We start from the raw sequence: 19,789 nt of genomic DNA on the forward strand, positions 1-19,789 counted from the left end.
GTCTGGTGGGCTACAGTCTATGGGGTCGCAAAATAGTCAGACACGAATTAGCGACTAACTCACCACCATCACCACCACCAATGACATGAGATGGAAATGTATAACCATGGATATAGCCCCAAGAAATTTAATGTGTTTTTGTAAATCATTAATCTTACTTATTAAAATTAAGCATTGAAACATTTACCAGTGATCACTGAAAGGCAAAGCAACTACTGGGTTATAAGAGATGCTATTATCACACCCAACAGGAAGGACTGAATACTGGTGGCTTTTTTGACTCTTCATACAATTATGTTTTATATGGAGAGTTCACTTGTATCGTTTCCTAAATTGTTCATCATTGGAAAGCAACTCCTTCTTTCTTCTTATCTCACTTTGTCTTCTAACTGATAATATTAGATAAGAGTTTGTCAACCTCAGCAGTATTGACATTTTGGACTGGATAATTCTTTGTTTGGCAGATGCATCAAATCCTTTGCTTGCAATACATCTTGAGCATTGTAAATGCTTAATAGCATCTCTGGTCTCTACCCACTGGGTGCCAGTAACCTCCCCTCCCCTCCAAGCTGTGACATCCAAATGTCTCCAGACACAGCAAAGTTCCCTGATGGATAAAATCTGCAATGCCCCATTTGAAAATGATTTTATTAGAGAAATATAACAGAAATCATCTTCTTGTGGGGGAAGAGAAGGGGGTGTCCAAAATTAGGTTCTGTCTGTGAAAACAGAACATATGTGCATAAGAAAGATTCAAACTGTGATAAATATTGTGGAAAAATGAAGAGGTTATGCAAGAAAAAAAAAACTATTCAGGAAAGGGTAGCTATATGTGATTTGGTTAGTAGGCAAGGCCTCTCCAAGGTGACTTTTGAGCTGATACCTGAAGAGTAAGAAGAAGTCCATCAGGCAATGAGGAAAAAGTATGTTTCAGCCAGAGGGAAGAGCATGTGCAAAGTCTGAGATGGGAGATGGCTTGTCATGCTTGAGAAATGAGGAGGCCAGGAGAGGCAGAAGCGGGGTAGGCAAGGCGAACAGCAAGTGCAACGGGTTTGGGAAAGATGGGGATGAGCCAGATCAGGTGAGGTGAGAAAACTGGGGGATGCTCCTGCAGAGGTAACCCATGCGCTGAGTTGCAAAGGATGACTGGAAGCTAACAGAGCCAGAAAAGAGGGAAGAGCATTATATGCAGAGAAGAACATGTACAAAGTCCCGTGGCATAAGGGAGCACATGCGTGTGTGCTCGCTAAGTTACATCCAACTCTTTGCAACCTTATGGACTACAGCCTACCAGGCTCCTCTGTCCAAAGGATTCTCCAGGGGAGAATGCTGGAGTGGGTTTCCATGCCCTCCTCCAAGGGAATCTTCCCAACTCAGGGATCAAACCCGCGTCTCTTAAATCTCCTGCACTGGCAGGCAGGTTCTTTACCACTAGTGCCACTTAGGAACCCCTAAGGAAGCACATGATGGATAAGTAAAGAAGAGGTCCATGTCACTGCCCAGGAAAAGCAAGGCTCACTGTGAAGCTGGAGAACAAGGAATGGCCATAAGTAATGGGTCTATAATCCATTCTGGATTTTATTCACAATGAAGAAAGAAACCATTGAAAGTTTAAAAGCTTGGTACCTATTTAATGATGTCATTCATCCCAATAAATATTAACTGATTGTACTTCATGGGCAACCCATCAATTGTGGACAACTTGGATTTATTTATAAATAGTATTAAGAGCCTAACACCTCAACTTATTTTTTAATTGGTATGAACTTTTTATTTTTTGTAGAATGAAGCAATTTTTAATTTACTTTCTAATAAAAAGTAAAGTGAAAGACTCCCCCTTGTGTTCAACTCTTTGCTACCCCATGAACTATACAGTCCATGGGATTCTCCAGGTCAGAATACTGGAGTGGGTAGCCTTTCCCTTCTCCAGGGGATCTTCCCAACCCAGGGATCAAACCCAGGTCTCCCACATTGCAGGCAGATTCTTTACCAGATGAGCCACAAGGGAAGCCCAAGAATATGGGAGTGGGTAGCCTATCCCTTCTCCAGTGGATCTTCCCATCCCAGGAATTGATCCAGGGTCTCCTGCATTGCAGGTGGATTCTTTACCAACTGAGCTATCAAGGAAGCCATGAATTTTAATTTTCTGATAAAAATTGAACTGTAAATCAATGAAATATATACGATAGCTCCTAAAAGCCCAGGCTCTTTTAGTTTATGATTTTTGTTTCTCATTAGTTATCTGTTTTGTATATGGTAGTGTATATATGTCAATCCCAATCTATCCCACACACTCCCTCCGGCCCCTTGGTATCCATACATTTGTTCTCTATGTCTGTGTCTCTATTTCTGCTTTGCAAACAAGCTCATCTATAGCATTTTTCTAGATTCCACACATATGTGTTAGTATACGATATTTGTTTTTCTCTTTCTGACTTCACTCTGTATGACAGTTTCCAGGTCCATCCACGTCTCTACAAATGGCACGATTTTGTGCCTTTCTATGGCTGAGTAGTATTCCGTTGTATCCGTGTATCACATCTTCTTCATCCGTTCCTCTGTTGATGGACTGCTTCCATGTCCTGGCTATTGTAAATAGTGCTGCAATGAACATGGGGTGCATGTATCTTTTTGAACTTTGGTTTTCTCCGGGTATATGCCCAGGAGTGGGACTGCTGAGTCATATGGTAGCATGATTTGAAGAGTTCTCAAGCATTTGCAACCAGAGAAGATTATTCAGAATGGGCAGGTCACAGGCCTCTTACAGGAAGCACACTGCCTTCTACTTGCCTATAAATGCAATTCAACAGAGTCTTTGGGCAATGACGCCTTGATGGTTTGTCTATGTCTTCCTGGGCAGAGTGCTTAGCTGAGACTTGCTCCTCTCTCCACCTGATGAAAGAGCCTCTTTGTTGTTCGTTTTTAAAAAGGAAACCAAGGAATGGATGTTTTGGGTAGCGGTTCCTTGTTTTCTTCAATCGCCTGAAATCCAGTCTATTAATGAACATTAATCATTGGAGCGAACGGCTAAAAATCTGAATAATTTTATATTAAAAAGGACACTTTAGCTCGCTAGCATAAATTAGAAACTGGAATCACCATGATCATTGCAATGCCAGGTAAATACCAAGCAAAGCAAATAACAACACAGTCCATCTAAATATGGGGATCTACCTAAGAGTTGGGGCCAGAGTTCTGCTTTCTCCTTTTGAAAAAGGATGAAAGAGAGATGTGAAAGACTAATTAGCCTCAAACTGAGACTGCCTCCTTGATTTAATCAAGACTGAAAGAGGATGAAAAGTTGAAAAATGTCCCTACTGTGTAAATCACAATCGCATATTACCATCTCCGTACTTCCTAGAAGATATACGGGGTTTGAGGGGATGGGGAGGGGAATGGAAACAGTTTGTTCTTACTACCTTAGCCAAGAAAACTTTACTTCCTTCACATATTCAAATTTTCCACTCTTACTTTCAGGCCCATAAGGACCAGTCCTTCCATGAAGTCCTCTCAGAGTAAATTTCTCCTTCCTCCCCATGCCTGACATTTATCTTTGTGCTACACACTTGGTGATACATAATCATACATCCTCCTGTATTGCTTTCTTGTTTCTTTTACAAAGTAAAATATATTCAAATAGATTTTATAATTTTAAGTATCACACAGTATTCTATTTTATCGATTGTTATTCAGCACAGTGGTGGTTACTTCCATTTCTGAAAGTTAGCCAAAGGATTTTATCAAAAGGAATTTTAAAAATTTAAGATGCAAATGTATTTAATGCATCTACCATCTGCATTTACAAACAAATATTCTCTGTAACAATTCAACCTTAGGTTTTCATAATACAGGAGAACATCTAGTTAAGAAGCAAACAGCCCAAACACATTAGCAAGTGTGACTAAATAAATTTTCACAATGTGTTATTTTAATCAATATTTCTTAAGAAATGGAGTAATTAAACAATTATCAGTAATAAAAACTGCTTTGTATTTATAAATATCAGAGAACTATAAATAGGAAATCCAATAATTTTAAGCTCAATTATTTATATTCTATAGCAATGTTAAAATTTTATTTGCAGATAAGCAATTAATCAATACTTAGGCATAACTAATGTATTCCTAACCCAAATAGAACCTCAAACAAATAAAGTTGTGCCAGATGCATACCAACGATAATTACAGACCTACATACCATAAACTTTATATTCATCAAAATATCTACACTGAAATAGATCATTTTTACTTAATAACTACTCTCAGGGTTATAATCAAACACACCTACACATGAAAGTTTTGTGAAAAACAGTCTTCCCCAACGTTAATTAATAGTTTCTCAGCAAAATAAAAAAAGAGTTTATGATAAAACAATGGTATTTCTCATACATCCTTTAACTCCTTTGTTTTACCAAGCAGTCAGCTCTATAATGATTTTATTTGATCCTAAATTAAAATTTTAAAGATTAATTCTATTTTTACAGCTGTTGATGTTTTAAATCCCCTTCCCCTCCATTTTTATTTAGCATTCAAAGTACGCTCTTAATAACCAATAAATATTACTGCTAGGTCTCAGGATGAACTAGTAGCAAACAAGACAGGCAAGGAGGGGAGGACAGGCCTTAAACAAGCAAAGAAGACTGTTTCCTAAGGGCAACAAGGGCTGTGAATACAAGAAAGTGAGACAACAGAACAGGAGTAACTCTCACCCCTCTAAAAATTGTTTGAGGGCTTTCCCGGTGGTCCAGGGAGCCTCCCAGGTGGTGCAGTGGTAAAGAATCCGCCTGCCAATGCAGGAGATACAGAAGTCTTGAGTTCGATCCCTGGATCAGGAAGATTCCCTGGATCAGGAAGATCCCCTAGAGGAGGAAATGGCAACCCACTCCAGTATTCCTGCCTGGGAAATCTCATAGAGAGAGGAGCCTGGTGGGTTCCAGTCCATGGAGTCCCAGTCAGACACAAGTGAGCATGCACACACACTGGTGGTTCAGTGGTTAAGAATCCACGTTGCAATGTAAGCAAGTCCAGTTCAATCCTGGGTGCAGGAAGATCCCACATGCCACAGGGGAACTAAGCCCACGCACTAAAACTACTGAAGTCCTCACACCCTAGAGCCCATGCTCCGCAACAAGTGAAGCCACTGCGATGAGAAGCCTGCACACTGCAGCTAGAGAGTAGACCCTGCTCTCGGCAAACTAGAGAAAGCCCATGAGCAGCAACAATGACTCAGTGCCACCAAAACTAAACTAAATGCATAAATAAAAATTTGTAAAATGGTCTGTCTACTGTCCCTAACCCACAGGGAAGTACTGCCAATGCTATAAAAGATTATAACTGTAGATTATATGTTCAAAATGAGACACAGGGAAATAAATCATAGGCTAACTTTTTAATAACATGTTTCCTTGAATGTGATAAACCAGCCAAGTCATCACAGGGTGCCCTTCACAACAGCTAATTGGGTTTAGTAGAAATTTGGAACATTCCCCTCCTTCAGTACATGATCCTTTTAAAAACAAAAACATGATCCTAAAGTTAACCCAGCCTTAAAGAAAACACTCTGATGTTCAGGCTCAGCAGGTCCGTAGAGCTACGTACAAGGCTATTTGCTCTACCAAGAAAGGCAGCTTGTAAGATGTCTGTGGCCTTGGTATTCTGAGCAGACAATTGTCAAGGTGTAATAACAGCTAAATTAAAGTTGACTCTGGACAACATGCCTCTATGAAGCGGTCATCAGACTCTGCATTTTGGTATTACATGGAAGAGACACTGCTAACCAAAAACTCAATTTATAAGTGATCAGTCTCTAATGATTAAGAATATATAGCACTTAGTAGGTGCTCAGTAAATGTATGCTAGAGTTAATATGGTTTCAATTTTATAAGTTGGACTTTTAAGAGATGGGTCCCACTGCATTCAAAATGAGTCATTTCGCTTATGTAAGACATGCCTTTTCTACTGTTAACTTATAACAAGAAAATGTTTCGACCATACTTGACCAAAAATTAACATTATTGAAGTAATTGTTCAATTTGTATGAGAAATTGTTGGTCCCCTCCAATGGCTAAATGGCAATCGTCCAGCGGAATTTAGCTTTGCCGCTTCTATTGACAATAGCAATGAACATGTCCATAACAATAATAAGGGCTTGTTTTAATAGAATGTTCCACGCATTAAACACATTAATGACCCATGAAATAACTGTTTTATCTGTAACACATTAAGCAACATTGCTAAAACAATATATTAATTGAAAGTCGGCTATTTCTCTTAAGATTTTGGAAAGTACAAAAATGACAAGAAAGTTATTTTGTGAAAATAAAAATAATCCAGAATTAGACCCATACTAAATAACTATATGAAAAATAAAAATTTCTAAAACAAGCCTGGTAATTTTAGAATTATTTGATTCACTTCGATTTGTCTGATCAAAAATGATGTCTGCCTGGATTATGTTTTAAGAGCTTTATGAATATTTTAAAAGCTGCTACTTTTTCTTCTCTGTGTGCATATCTTCTATAGGACTTTTTTTCTCTCTTATTCTCTTTCTTTAACAGGTACAGAGACTACTATACTCAAATTTACCTCCCTTACTTCCATCATTTTCAATTTTCTAACACTATGTTTGATATTACCAGAGCACCAGGAGTATTTTCTATAAATATATGCTATCACAATTAAGTCCAAAGCAAATATCAAACAGAAAACGTTGGTCCTTCAAACATGAAATATAATGCACAAAGAAAAAGTATATGAATTATCAGTGTGTTTTATAAATTCTCTTTGGGGGGGGGCATCTAAAATATCAGACTAGAGACAATTATTTTACTGTCTGTTTCTTGGGTATCAAAGAGAATTTTGAAATTCATCAAAGCTAACCTTCTGTTATGTACAACGGGCTAAGCTGAAAAGAATGTTAACAAGTTCAATTTTCATTCAATCAGCACTACTGCTCTCTGAAATGTTTCATTGCAGGAAAGAAATAAAAATAATCTATATGGTAATTATGAGGATGAATCCCCCAGTAACTTTCAGCTACATGAAAGGTCAGTTCTATTCAAGATATTTTATCAGTCCCCTGCACATACTCCTGTCCTGTCATTTTAAATCTGAACAGCATTTTATTTTCCCATTTACAGCTACCTGCAGAATTAAGTACTTAAGCCAAATAAGAAAAAAAAAAAAAAAAGAAATGTTGAATGCTGGCAAAGGCTATAATAGCATAGAGATAAATCGTTCAGCTGCTCTCTCTCAAGCCTCTAGGGCTGCAGATTTTTCTTCTCCTGGTGCACTGTGGGTATTCAAAACTTGTTCAACATGATTTCATTTCATTTCAGGCACTGCCTGAGAAAACTAAATTACAGAATCAATCATACAGAAGGTCAGAGTGAGACTTCATTACAAGTATTGCATGCTTGCATGAATATCTTTCATTTATGACTGACCCAATATGTCACAATAGCTGTCTAGTAAAAATAATCCACTTTCTGAAATTGATGTACTACTGATGTCAATGCTACTCAGCAGGCTGGGCAGATTATAGAGAGGTGTTTAAAAAAAAAAAAGAAACCCTTTGGAGCGCATGTTGTAGATTTTTAGGATTGCCATCTTTTGTAGATTAAAATAATTTCCAGATGATCATCTGAACTGACAATAATGCTTAGAGGTAAAAAGAATTTTTAACCAAACTATGACTGTTGATTTTGACTTGCCAACCACATCCTGTTTGAAAATACACATATCCACAACAAGCAAATCAAGGTTGTTCTTTGAAGTCACAAATGCATCAGATTTCAATTTTTTCAACAATTTGCTTTTGAATACCAGGGCATTATTTGCATATTTTGAAATGGGAATGCTAATCATTAGACTCTTTTTAATCCCCCTCTTTTCTTTTTTGTTCCTGCTTTCTGTTTTTTAAATATAACAGCAGAAATTTAAAGAAGATAAACATGTTGCCAACAAAATGCAGTTAATCAGTAATGTGACAAACTGTCACTCTCTAAAGGAAAACCAATGAGGCTCTGAAGAAAAGCTGGTTCAATATTACATAAACAAGCTGGCTTTTCTTCTTACATGATAGTCTTAATTTACCATAGCAATTCTTAACTGACAGCCATACTCATTTGGATAATAAAACTTCTGAGTTGCATAAGGTACGAAATAGCCAGTGCACACTGGGAAACTGAATGCATGATGTATAAAGTATTATTTATTATTTTTCTGGTGACCTTCCTGAGGGAAATCTCCGAGGAGCTGCTGTGGAGCATTACGATGTCGCCAGCCACCTCGGTACCCGGAGGGAAATATAGAAGAACCTTGACATAACCTATTTTTAACCATGCCTCTGGCGATTCTGAATTCAAGTTTATAGGTGAACATGTCAGGTAGTACATAGAACAAAGCCAACGACACATTGTATTCGTCGTAATTCTGTCCTGGTACATTTTATTTTTTCCAACATTTGTGATTTAAAATCCCATGACATTTCTTCAAGGTGAAATTCTACTCGAATTTTCAACAAGATTAGTTTGTTTCCAGCCAAAATAAATATCATTCAGGTTCAGCAAAACTTCAGAAAGGCACCAATAAATGCGATGAAGTCCCCGTAAACACTATGACAACCGTTTGCACTTACCTAAAGGACTTCTACTTTTAAAAATCAATGAAATAATTCAACTGCGTGAGTGATTAGCAATACATTACAAAAGAAGCATTAAAAATTGAGTCCTCTCTCCCAACGCCACTCCATGAAAGCATTGTTCTTTAAGTGTATGTGAATATCATAATTATTTTATGATTCCATCTTTAGTTCTTTCCAATATAGTAAATTCAATTGACCATGAAATGAAATTTCATAGTCAAAATGCCTCCTTTACACTTTTTTATAGCAGCAATAACAGTTTTATAGCTTTAAGGCAAGGTAATTCATCAGATGTTTAATTTAAAGGCAGATTCTTATATTATTAATAAATATTTACCAATTTAATAAAGCACACATTTTAGCATGCATTATATGGTCTTTTAACTATTTCCCTAACTTAAATGAGCCTCGCTGAGCATCTATGAATAATGGTGAACCCTGGGCAAACTCCCTTGGCAACTAAACACCCTTTTTATTTTTATTATTTTCCAGGCACAACATTGCAAGGCTGATTGTAGAGAAACAGAGGACAGAACCCTCCCTTCCAGTGTCAAAGGGACAAAAATGCAAGAAAGTCCACAGAAAACAATTATTTGAGATGGCGAGGAACGTTTATGAATACTTAATGACCATTTCCCGACTGCTCCTTGCACTCTTTTCTGACAAAAAAGTAAAAATAAAAACCCTGATGTTCAGCTCAAACACAAAAGATCACAGGCAAAGAAAATTATGTTGCTGCAATCCTATTTGGGAAAGTAATCTTATATTTCAGAGAGCACACTGAATCTTTGCACTGCTAATCCACTACATATTTTGCAATCATCTGCTGTTATCTGGGGAATTAACAATGAAACCAATAAACATCACTGGCATGGTCATAATGTGCAGAGAAATATGTAAACAAGCAACAGGATTTGTTTTTTGTTATACCAACACATCTGTTTCATTTTATCAGGGTTTAAGAAAAAAAAGAAAAAGCCCCATAAACTATTAATCTTGTTTTAAAACGTCTGCTTCGTGCTTCACCTAGATAGACACCCAATGCCTTATATACCACGGTAGGGAAAAAAACAGCCCCAGCAGAAGAGTTTAAAATACTTAAGTAGATTTACTCTGGTGATTGCTAACTATAATTGCACACCAAGAAAAACAGAACCAAAATTATTGCATTAGTAATTTTGGCTCTCTGGAGTGCCTTATTTGATGTTTACAACAATAAATAACACAATTAGGTATATTTCACAAAATAACCCACTTTATACTTTTCTCTGCTGGTTATAAACAATTATTCTTTTTCCCTTTCTCTGTATCACAGTTTGATATTTCATTTCAGGTAGGAGCAAATCACATATCACAAACATGATGCTTTAATCCAACAAACACAAAAGACCTGGGCCCTGGTAAGGGCTCCCTTCTTAGAAAACTCTCCTGGGCAAACTTTTCAACTCAAGGACATACCTTTGTTAAACCAAAAGCAAGGGAAAACTGGCTGCTTTCAAACCAACGAGTCAGACTTCTTTAAAAAATCAGTTCAAACCAGAGGATCTTGTGGGGTCCTCCTTTTTCAAGACAACCAACCCAGTGCCATCTTGTCCAACACCAGTGACTGCTGCACTATGTGCTTTTAAATGGCACCAGGAGGAACAATCTGCATGTCCACCAGTAGACATGTCCACCAGTAGACAGGCACGAGCATGTTTCAGAACATGGGCTCTCAGATCTTTACCCTGCGAAATTCAAACGATAAGTAAAATACTTTCAAGCAGTAAATTTGCTGCCTACCATATGCAACCCACTGCTATGAAGCACGCCATCTTGTTCCACGAGATTTCTTGAGATTGTTATGGAAGGAAGATCCAGGCTTTGAGGGGGAAACTGGGGTGTGAATTCACTTCCTTGGGAAGGCAACGGATCGCTGAGGCCTTGAAAGGGCAGGAGGACGTCAGGCATGCCCAGGGAGGGATCCGACTCTGGAGGTGGCGTGATGGGGGGTATTTCAAACTCCTCATCCCCAAGGCTTGGTGTATGGAATGTCTGCTAAAAGGAAACAAAATATAGATATCTTCATATTCTGTTCATAGATCTTATTTCTCCTTGGAGGGAAAAAGAACTATGTCACATGAAAACACTACATAGCTAGACCAAATATTTATTTCTCAAATGAAAACATCTTAAACACAGATTTCCATATATAAAGTTTTGCTGATCATTCTGATTAAAGATTTGTCTCATTATCATATGGTTTTAATGGAGTATCAGTATTAACAGTTTTTTAATGCGTACTTAATTAGCAACATCTGTCTTTGTTGTTAGTTGGAGCACCAGCGACATTAGATTTGGCTATATAACAAATTGCCACTTTATTGATATGTTAGTGAAACAGCTCAAATGCTTACATTATCCACATGCTTTATCAAATGCTGACGATTTTGTAGAGCGCGCACACACAACATTAATCCAGAAGTGAACATAACACATATTTACTTTCTGCCACAACATATAAAACAAGTGATGCCAAACGTATGGTTTGCTTTTTAAAGTTTCCTTATTGGTATATTCTCAAGTGTAATACCTGCTTCTATGGAAGTTGTTACTCTTTGTAATAAAGCATTTTATATAAGGATGATCAGAGCATATATATCTAGGGCTTTTATTTAAACAAAAAGGAGAATTTTCTTTTACAGGAAGATTTTTGATTTGTATTAATTGGAACACTTCTCTTCCAGTCTTCAATTTTAAAAGGCCATAGAAGGAGCATAGAGATATATTGATAGAAATGTACTAATTCCATGGATGTTACTCAAGTACTTACTTTTATTTCTCAAGACCTAAGTAAATAATGCATACTTTTCTCAGTGCTACTTAGACCCTTAAAAATAGAATTTTCACATAGGACCTTGCGGTACAAATTAGAGCTGCCTGCTGAACCCCATGAACCATCTTTCTTAAAATAGAACTTTGATTTTGTGGGAAGAGGGGTCAATGTCTAGAATATTCTTTTTGGTAGGGTGAAGCAGTTACTAAGATACTTTTTATTTCCAGCTCAGAGGGTCAACATTATAGTTCATTTATTATTAATAGTATTTTTTGAAGAATGAATTGGTGCAAGAAAATTTGAATCTACTGTAATTGGTTAAGAAAACTAATTAAGAGCTGAAAATCATCCTTCTTCAAGCCATCAATGATGATGTAACTTAATAACCATTTGAAAGAAAATAGAAACAAACCCAAGGGGAGAAACACACACACACATACACCCCATTTCTTGTCTATAGAACCTGTCAACTGCTATTTGTATCTCACCAGAAATAAAGAAGTCACAAGCTATGGGTGTCCGTGGCTGGGCAACTGAACATCTTGAGTTTCTCCGCAGATTCAGTAGATGCAAAACATGAGGGTACAACTGCACATTTGAAAGCTAGAGTGAAATATTAGATTTTCTGACATATTGATTCCAAGAACGACTCCCCAAAGATGTCAGTTTCCGACTGCGGTACCCCGAGTTCTCAAACACAAAGGATGAATTGGCCACAAGCGTGGCTGGCTAATGAATGTAACCCTATGGCTGCATTTGCTGTTATTTTGGCACTAATGTGGTCTAGTAACAGATGCAACTGTAATTTGTGACTCATTTGCTACCCCATTACTGCTTAATGAAATCTAACATATCACATTAACAATACGGATAAACACTCATTCTTGATATGTGGCATTTGGCTGTTTTCATTACCACTGTAATTAACACTTGAAATATTATTTCAATAAATATTTAAAGTACTTTAAAAATGGTCAGGGTAATCATGACACAGACAGAAAACATAAAGCAAATGTGTGAATTTCAAACTCAGAGCATCCTGGTCCCCATAGTGTTATCTACTGGGCGATATCTATGGGAAGTTTCAGGCACAATTTTGACTTCACAGCATCAAACCTAAAGTCTTCCTGAATGAGTTTGCACTCATTAAAATGCTAAAAAACCAAATAAATTTACTTTTAACGCTTTTAATGAAATGATTGGGAAATTAGGCACATACTATAATGTAGTATATTAACGTTGACTTGGGCTTTATTTTTTGCTCAAGAAAAGATGTACAGTGAAATCATCACATAGGATTATTTTTTAAACTTGGACATAAAACACGTCTTTTGCTAGGCAGTTAAAATTAAGGAGATTTTCATTTTTATTTTTGTTAAGGTATAAAGAGATCTTACATATAATATGTCCCTCCAGTATATTTTTTAAAGAAATTAATTTTGACCTAGAATTCAATATATTACTGTTTCATAATCTAATAAAATAATGCCATAACACTATATTATATAACTAAGAAAATGCTAAAAACTTAAATGACTTTTAAAGAGAGGTAACCCATGAAATATAAAGTTAAACATTCCTTAGAGAAAAGAGTAATCAAAGCACTGGTTATCTGAGATAATAAAAATAACCAAGTATGGCAGCAACCAAAAAAAGACATTGACTTCTGCAACTACGCCATATGACCAATATCAGATTAATCAGAGTTTATATAATTACTTTTTACAGATATTGACTTTCCAGTGTTTACCTTGTACATGTTAAAGTAGTATGTACATGGTTAAATACCATCTGTACTGAAATGTTCAAAACATTTGTTCCTTTTGATAAAAATGCAAATCTGGAGAACTGTTGTATCAACATATAACAGCCAATGTCTGACACGGTGAATTATCACAGCTGGAATTAAATTGTCTCTGAACAGCTGCTGGCACTAGAGCTTTCATCAATGTTTGATTCAAATGTAGGGAAAAAAATCCTACAGAATGAAACATCATGTTGTCCTTACAGATGGGGTTTGTGCTCATTATCACAAACAACACAGCAGCCAGTGCCAAACAATATTCCCTTATCTAGGCAGTCTTCTTGGTTAGAGAGATGGCGGTCACTGCAAAAATGATTAATCTACGGATACCCTTAATTCTTGATTCCCCACTTTCTCTACTAATTTTGCCAAGTTCATTTCTTCCATACCACTTGCCTCCCTGTAACGGAGATCATTTACGAAGCCATTATGATTTTCATTCTCTGGGGTCAAGCTGGTTCAGTTTCCTATATTTGAATGTATTTGGAAAATGAAGAGTTTTTATTATGGGTATTGCAAGAGAAAATGTTCCATTTGGACCAATTTCACTTCTGCTTGTTTTTGTTTCCTTAAATCTCACACAGTCTACCACTTTCAGGAAAACATTTCTTGATCTAATCAAGATGGAGGTTTTTCTGGAGGGCAGACCAATGAGACCAGGGAGCAGCCCTAAGTCACAGAGTAAGGAATGCAGTGAAAACAGCAACAAAAATATGTTCATTCCACATGCACTGATGACCTTCACACAATCTCATGATTTCCCACCATGGTGCTGCCTTTTGATTCCATCCCTCTATTTTCCTAGCCCTGACGGAGTCTTGGAGCATGCTCATACACTCATTCATTCATGAGCACAGGTGGTGCTAGAGGTAAAGAACCCGCCTGCTAATGCAAGAGACATAAGAGACGCAGGTTCAATCCCTGGGTTGGGAAGATCCCTTGGAGAAGGAAATGGCAACCCACTCCAGTACTCTTGCCTGGAGAATTCCATGGACAGGGAAGCCTGGCAGGTCAGTTCATGCGGTCTACAAAGACTTGGATGCAACCAAAGCAACTTAGCAGGCAATATGTGCACAGCACTGTACTCAACTGTGGGAAGCTAACAAAAAAACACTCATTTTACATCACACCCACTGAAGACCCAAGATATCATGATACCATTCTGCCACATCATTCCCAAACCATGGCAACTTAATGAAATTATTCCCAGAGCTGTGTGAAGCTTAAATATTTTCTATTAGAAATCCCTTTCATCCTAGTTTCCAAAATAACCCCTATCTGCTTAGATACCAATATAGTTTGGATAGTTTCTTTTTTCTTATATATTTATTTCTGTTTGCACCTATATGTTTTTTTCATCAAGAGGTGTGTGTGTGTGTGTGTGAATTACTAACACTTGTAACAGCCTACGGACGAGTGATAAAGACTTGTCAGGTTATTTTCTCTTCCAATAGGTTTTTCTCATTTCTCCTCCAAAGTTGTTACCTCATGCCATGTAAGAGCGAGAGTGAGATAAATTCAATACTTGGCTTTTCCCTTCAAGCCTTTTAAACGATCTAAATAGCACACAAAACATGAACAGACACATTAAGACAGACACCTACCTCGCTGGCTGCAAAGAAAGCGTTGTTTGCCTCAGCCATATTCATGTAGTTATTGTTATTTCCAAACTGAAAGAAAACACATTGTTTTATGTTAATATGCCGTGTCATAAAGCATGCTGGGGATTTACTCAGTGCTCAGATGGGATCTGGAAAGAACATTGGTGCAATGAGATAAAAGGGTGGTCTGACTCAGACCAAGTGTGAAGTGTGACAGGTTTCAGAGCACTATGCTATATTCTGTCAGCTGACTCCCTCAGAAAATAGAGCATCGAGTTAAGCTTACGTGATAATTCTAGAAAATAGTGTTGTTTCTCATTAAGACTAACAGCAAAGGAGACAACGGTAAACGTTTGGCCAACTGGTCACTAGTGGGTGTTGTTTACCGAACTGGCATTTGTCAGAGGTTAGCAGGAAAAGAGTTTCCAAGAAAATCACCTTGACACATTTTTAAAGCATGTTGGGACTTCATAGCTTACTTTTCAAGAACAAATGTCACAAGTGTAGGTAGATTAAAATGTGAATTAAATTGAATAGACTTCAGTTCCCAGGACTCAAATTCTATTTTCCCCTGAATAGGGTGTGGCATGAATATAAATAAATAATAAGACTAATGAATATCTTTTAAACCTTCAAATAGAGTTTAAAACGATATCTATATCCATCGGGGCTGTTGAAAATAGTGGTATTTAATCTCTCAGTATAACATTAAGTGCAAAGAGGTTTAAAAAATAAGCAGGATCCCATGAACACAGCAATTTTTATTTAATTCCCTAACACAATAGCCCATTCAGACCATCACAAATAAGACTGTATCAGCATTTCAGACATAAGCTCTTTCCTTCCAGAGACCTGTTATCAAAATGTAAAACTCGGATTTTGGCAGAAATGCATTTTCAGGTTCAGATGGTCTAAGAAGGCACATTTTTGTTGCTTTAAACATTTCTGTTATCAGTCTGGCAATGTAGAGAGGCTCTGGGAACAAAATTATCTGGAGCTATATTATTTTCACGATTTTTAAATGGTTAAAGAACGCCCTTCTTTTTATAAAGTGTATTATTTCTTCCCTTTCATGCATCAAATAACACATAGGTTTGGTCTCCAAAGGGTGAAATGTATATCCATTCTCTATTATAAATACAGCCAGTAATTATTTAAAGTAAAAGGCACAATTTTCCCAAGGAGATAGGTAGACAGATAGATACAAAGATTGATAAAGACAGAGAATAAATATAAATACAGACATACAGATATGAAAAACCCACAATAAACCCACAAATCCTCCTCTCAATATACCCCCAAACACTTATTTCTGAGGGGCTCTCATCCTCCAACTCTGAACCTGTAGGATTCGTGCATAGAAGCGGGATTGACACGCTCTACTTTATCATGTCAGGGATCCAAGACCTAAGCAGGATTTATACGGAAGGCTCTAATGGTTCCAGAACGCTGTTACAGTCTACAGAAGCAAAATCCCCCCCGGTAAACCGACACCTAAATACATCCTCACACAAGGAGCCCTCAGATTCATTTGGATAAGTATCTTTATGAGGATTTCTGAAAGATGTACTTGTTAGCGCTTAAGAAAGCCCTTTCTCTAGCTTTTCTGAAGGCATGTGATATCGAAAACTTATCTCCGAATTCATCAAGTTGTATATATTAAATATGGACAGGTTTTTTTGTATGTCTATGGTACCTCAATAAAGTGTTTCAAAAATAATTTTAAAATTTAAAAAAAAAAAAACATGAGCGGGTGCATGCACACACACATATATTCTGCACACCCCCCCTCCACCCGCCCATTTTTCCACAATGCGAAATTCACGTAAGAGAAGGGACAGGAATTTCTGTTGAATGAAGGATTTTAGAATTAAGATCTCAGGCCTCCATCTCAAATGTTCTTTTTAGGGTATTTATGAGAGCTTGGATCACGATGTATATTCCGTGTACCAACCCTGGCTCCCAAGCTACTGACAACAGCCTGTATCACAGCTTTACTGTTATTTAAATGTAGGTTTTGTTGGGGAATTAGAAATCCATTTAAAGCAAACAGCTCATTATCAGAGAGTTGGTTTGTGTTTTTTTTAAGATTAAACTCACTTATTATCTAATAGCACCTAAAACAACAAAGAAAAATAAAATGGCTATTAAACGAAGGGCTTAAACAATTCAAAAAACAAATTAAGCTTAGAGTGAAATAAGAACTGGGTTAGAAATCCTCTTCTGAACAGTTAGTATGCGAATGTAATTACTGAAGAAACTACAGCTAATCAGCTGTGAATTGTATCCATTAATTAGTATTTGCCCTGGAGAAATGAGAAAAATCAGTAACAACGCAGGCACGATGGTGCGTTGATGAGCCACGGGACGGCCCCACCGTGGTTACTCAAGCAGGTGGCTCCAGTGGTCCACGTAATTTGAAAAGCTCTCACCTGAAGTACTGAGCTGGCATTACAAAGCACTCCTTGCATATCTTTTGTATCTATATAAGGCCTTAATGAATGGCTTTTAATTTGGAAACACTTGGTGATCAGGCAGGAAGAGTTATAAATCATTTCAAATGGAAGCGAAGGTTTCTATTCTGTTTGGGGTAAAAATATCTCCTCTGGTTTGGAACTGGAGGGTACTCAGAAGGAAAAAAAAAAAAAAAACAGGATGCCCAGCTAAATTTCCCTTTCAAATATACCACTGTATTTAAAATGGATAACCAACAAAGCCCTACTGTATAGCACAGGGAACTCTGCCCAGTGTTGTGGGGCAGCCTGGATGGAAGGGGGCCTTGGGAGAGAATGGATCCGTGTCTCTTTGCTGTTCACCTGAAACTATCACAACATTGTTAGTCAGCTATTCTTCAATTTGGGCTTCCCTGGTGGCTCAGTGGTAAAGAATCTACCTGTCAATGCAAGAGATGTGGGTTCGATCCCTGGGTGGGAAGGATCCCCTAGAGAAGCAAATGGCAATCCACTCCAGAGTTCTTGCCTGGGAAATGCTATGGACAAAGAGGCCTGGTGGGCTACAAGTCCATAGGGTCACAAAAAAGTAGGATGTGACTAAACAGCAACTCCAATATAAAATAAAAATGAAAAAAAAATCCATTTTATTTTATTATAATTACGCCCCATGCAGTATTTGGGGTATACTTATACTAATAAAGTGTTTATTTATGGGGATTCGAATTTAACTGCAGGTTGTATGTGTTTATTTGCTAAATCTGGCTACCCTCATGTGCTGATGGACCTGACAAGGAAGAATGGGATCCCCTGGTCACTGGCTTTACCTTATCAAGTAATGCTAGCTTAATTTTATTTTCTTTTAAAACATGACCTCTGGATTTTGTTGTGCTTCTTTTGTGTAAGAACAAATCTGATTCTGAGAGGAAAAAGTGATCATTTGGGGCAGATCTATAATATAATGACCTCAGAACAATTAACTTCAACTGAATTGTGTACAATTAGATTTACATTCTAAGGACAGTGACATCCGCAAACACATTGTATTACAAAAACTCTAGGTCCACAAGGGAAGGGGCCTTGACTGTGCTCACCGCTGTCTGCCTGAACTAACAACAATGCCTGGCATATTATAAGCCCTCCAATATTTGTGGAAGGGAGGGTGATCATATTTTAATTTCAGTGTATCATAATCACCCATCTGAAGGAGAATAATTTTACCCCTTAGTTTTTTATGATGATAATGATAATAAAGGCTTACCCAGGGAAGTCCTCTACATACATAATTAATATTTCATTTCACTTTCCAGAGTGGGGCCAAATGTAATTTATTTTCCCAACAAACAGAGAAATAAAATTACTACCCCTACTTTACAGAGGAATACACTGAGGCTTCTAGGGAGTCAGGAAACTTGCCCCAAACCCAGATACAAGCAGTAAAGCCTGACATCCCTCCTGCCTCATGCTTGCCTGCTCAGTTGCTCAGTTGTGTCCGACTCTTTGCAACCCCATGGACTATAGGCTCCTCTGTTCGTGAGATTTCCCAGGCAAGAATACTGGAGTGGGTTGCCATTTCCTTCTCCAGGGGATCTTCCCAATGCAGGGATCAAACTTGCGTCTCTTGCATCTCCTGCATTGGCAGGCAGATTCTTTACCACTGAGCCATCAGGGAAGCCCCTCCTGCCTCATAATCTGTATCAATTACATTCCAATTGCAGCAAAAACTTGAATATTTCACTTAGTGATCAATTTCAGAACTTCATTTTTAATGATCTTACTCAAAGCTTAAATTTCCCAGAGGGTAACTCATTTACTAAGTCTAGTAAAATGCACTTCAGGAAAAGTATTTCAAAACCCAGTAAATTTGGGAAAGGCTGTGGATCACCGCCCTCTCTTGGATGAGTCACAGGGCTCCCTGTGACACTGGAGACTGTGAGGCGTCCTGCAGTTCCCTCTTATTTATATGTTTATTTATTTATGTGTTTACAATGTGTAAGACATGAGACAAAACGATGGAAAAGATGACAAGGTTCCTATTTGGATGGAGCTGACATTTTTCTTTGAGAGCTAGTAAACCCAGTTCCACATAAACTGGCTGTGGAACACTTCATTTTCCCCCAACAACACCCTGTGGGAACACACTCTAGACACCTTGTTCCAAATCCTTTATTGATAATACTGTCTTATTTTCCCCTGAATCCATCTTATAATAACTAATATCCTAACTTTGCACCATGGTAAAGTTTAGGTATTTTACTAATCAACTAATATGAATTTCTGAATTTGACATTCTAAGTCAAGATGGTTAGGCAACACTGACTCAATGGATATGAATTTGAGCAAACTCCAGGAGATAGTGGAGGACCGAGGAGCCTGGCGTGCTGCAGTCCATGGGGTCACAAAGTTGGACACAACTTAGCAACTAAACAAGAACAGCAACAACAAGTCACCTTAATTTGCTCAATTTCCAAACTTT

The 19,789-nt window shown here is 37.6% G+C and overlaps 1 protein-coding gene across 1 annotated transcript in view; it reads right to left on the bottom strand.

Annotated features, from left to right (window-relative positions):
• Window positions 1-19,789, bottom strand: part of TOX3 (TOX high mobility group box family member 3) — a 118,479-nt gene that overhangs the window by 16,283 nt on the left and 82,407 nt on the right. Inside the window, exons 2-3 of the mRNA XM_068993306.1 lie at window positions 14,867-14,932; window positions 10,426-10,680 (exon numbers count right to left, since the gene is read on the bottom strand). Of these exons, the coding sequence (XP_068849407.1) occupies window positions 10,426-10,680; window positions 14,867-14,932 (321 nt within the window). The remainder of the gene's footprint in view (window positions 1-10,425; window positions 10,681-14,866; window positions 14,933-19,789) is intronic.

This window comes from Capricornis sumatraensis, chromosome 20, assembly GCF_032405125.1.
Source record: "Capricornis sumatraensis isolate serow.1 chromosome 20, serow.2, whole genome shotgun sequence".
Lineage (NCBI taxonomy): Eukaryota > Metazoa > Chordata > Mammalia > Artiodactyla > Bovidae > Capricornis > Capricornis sumatraensis.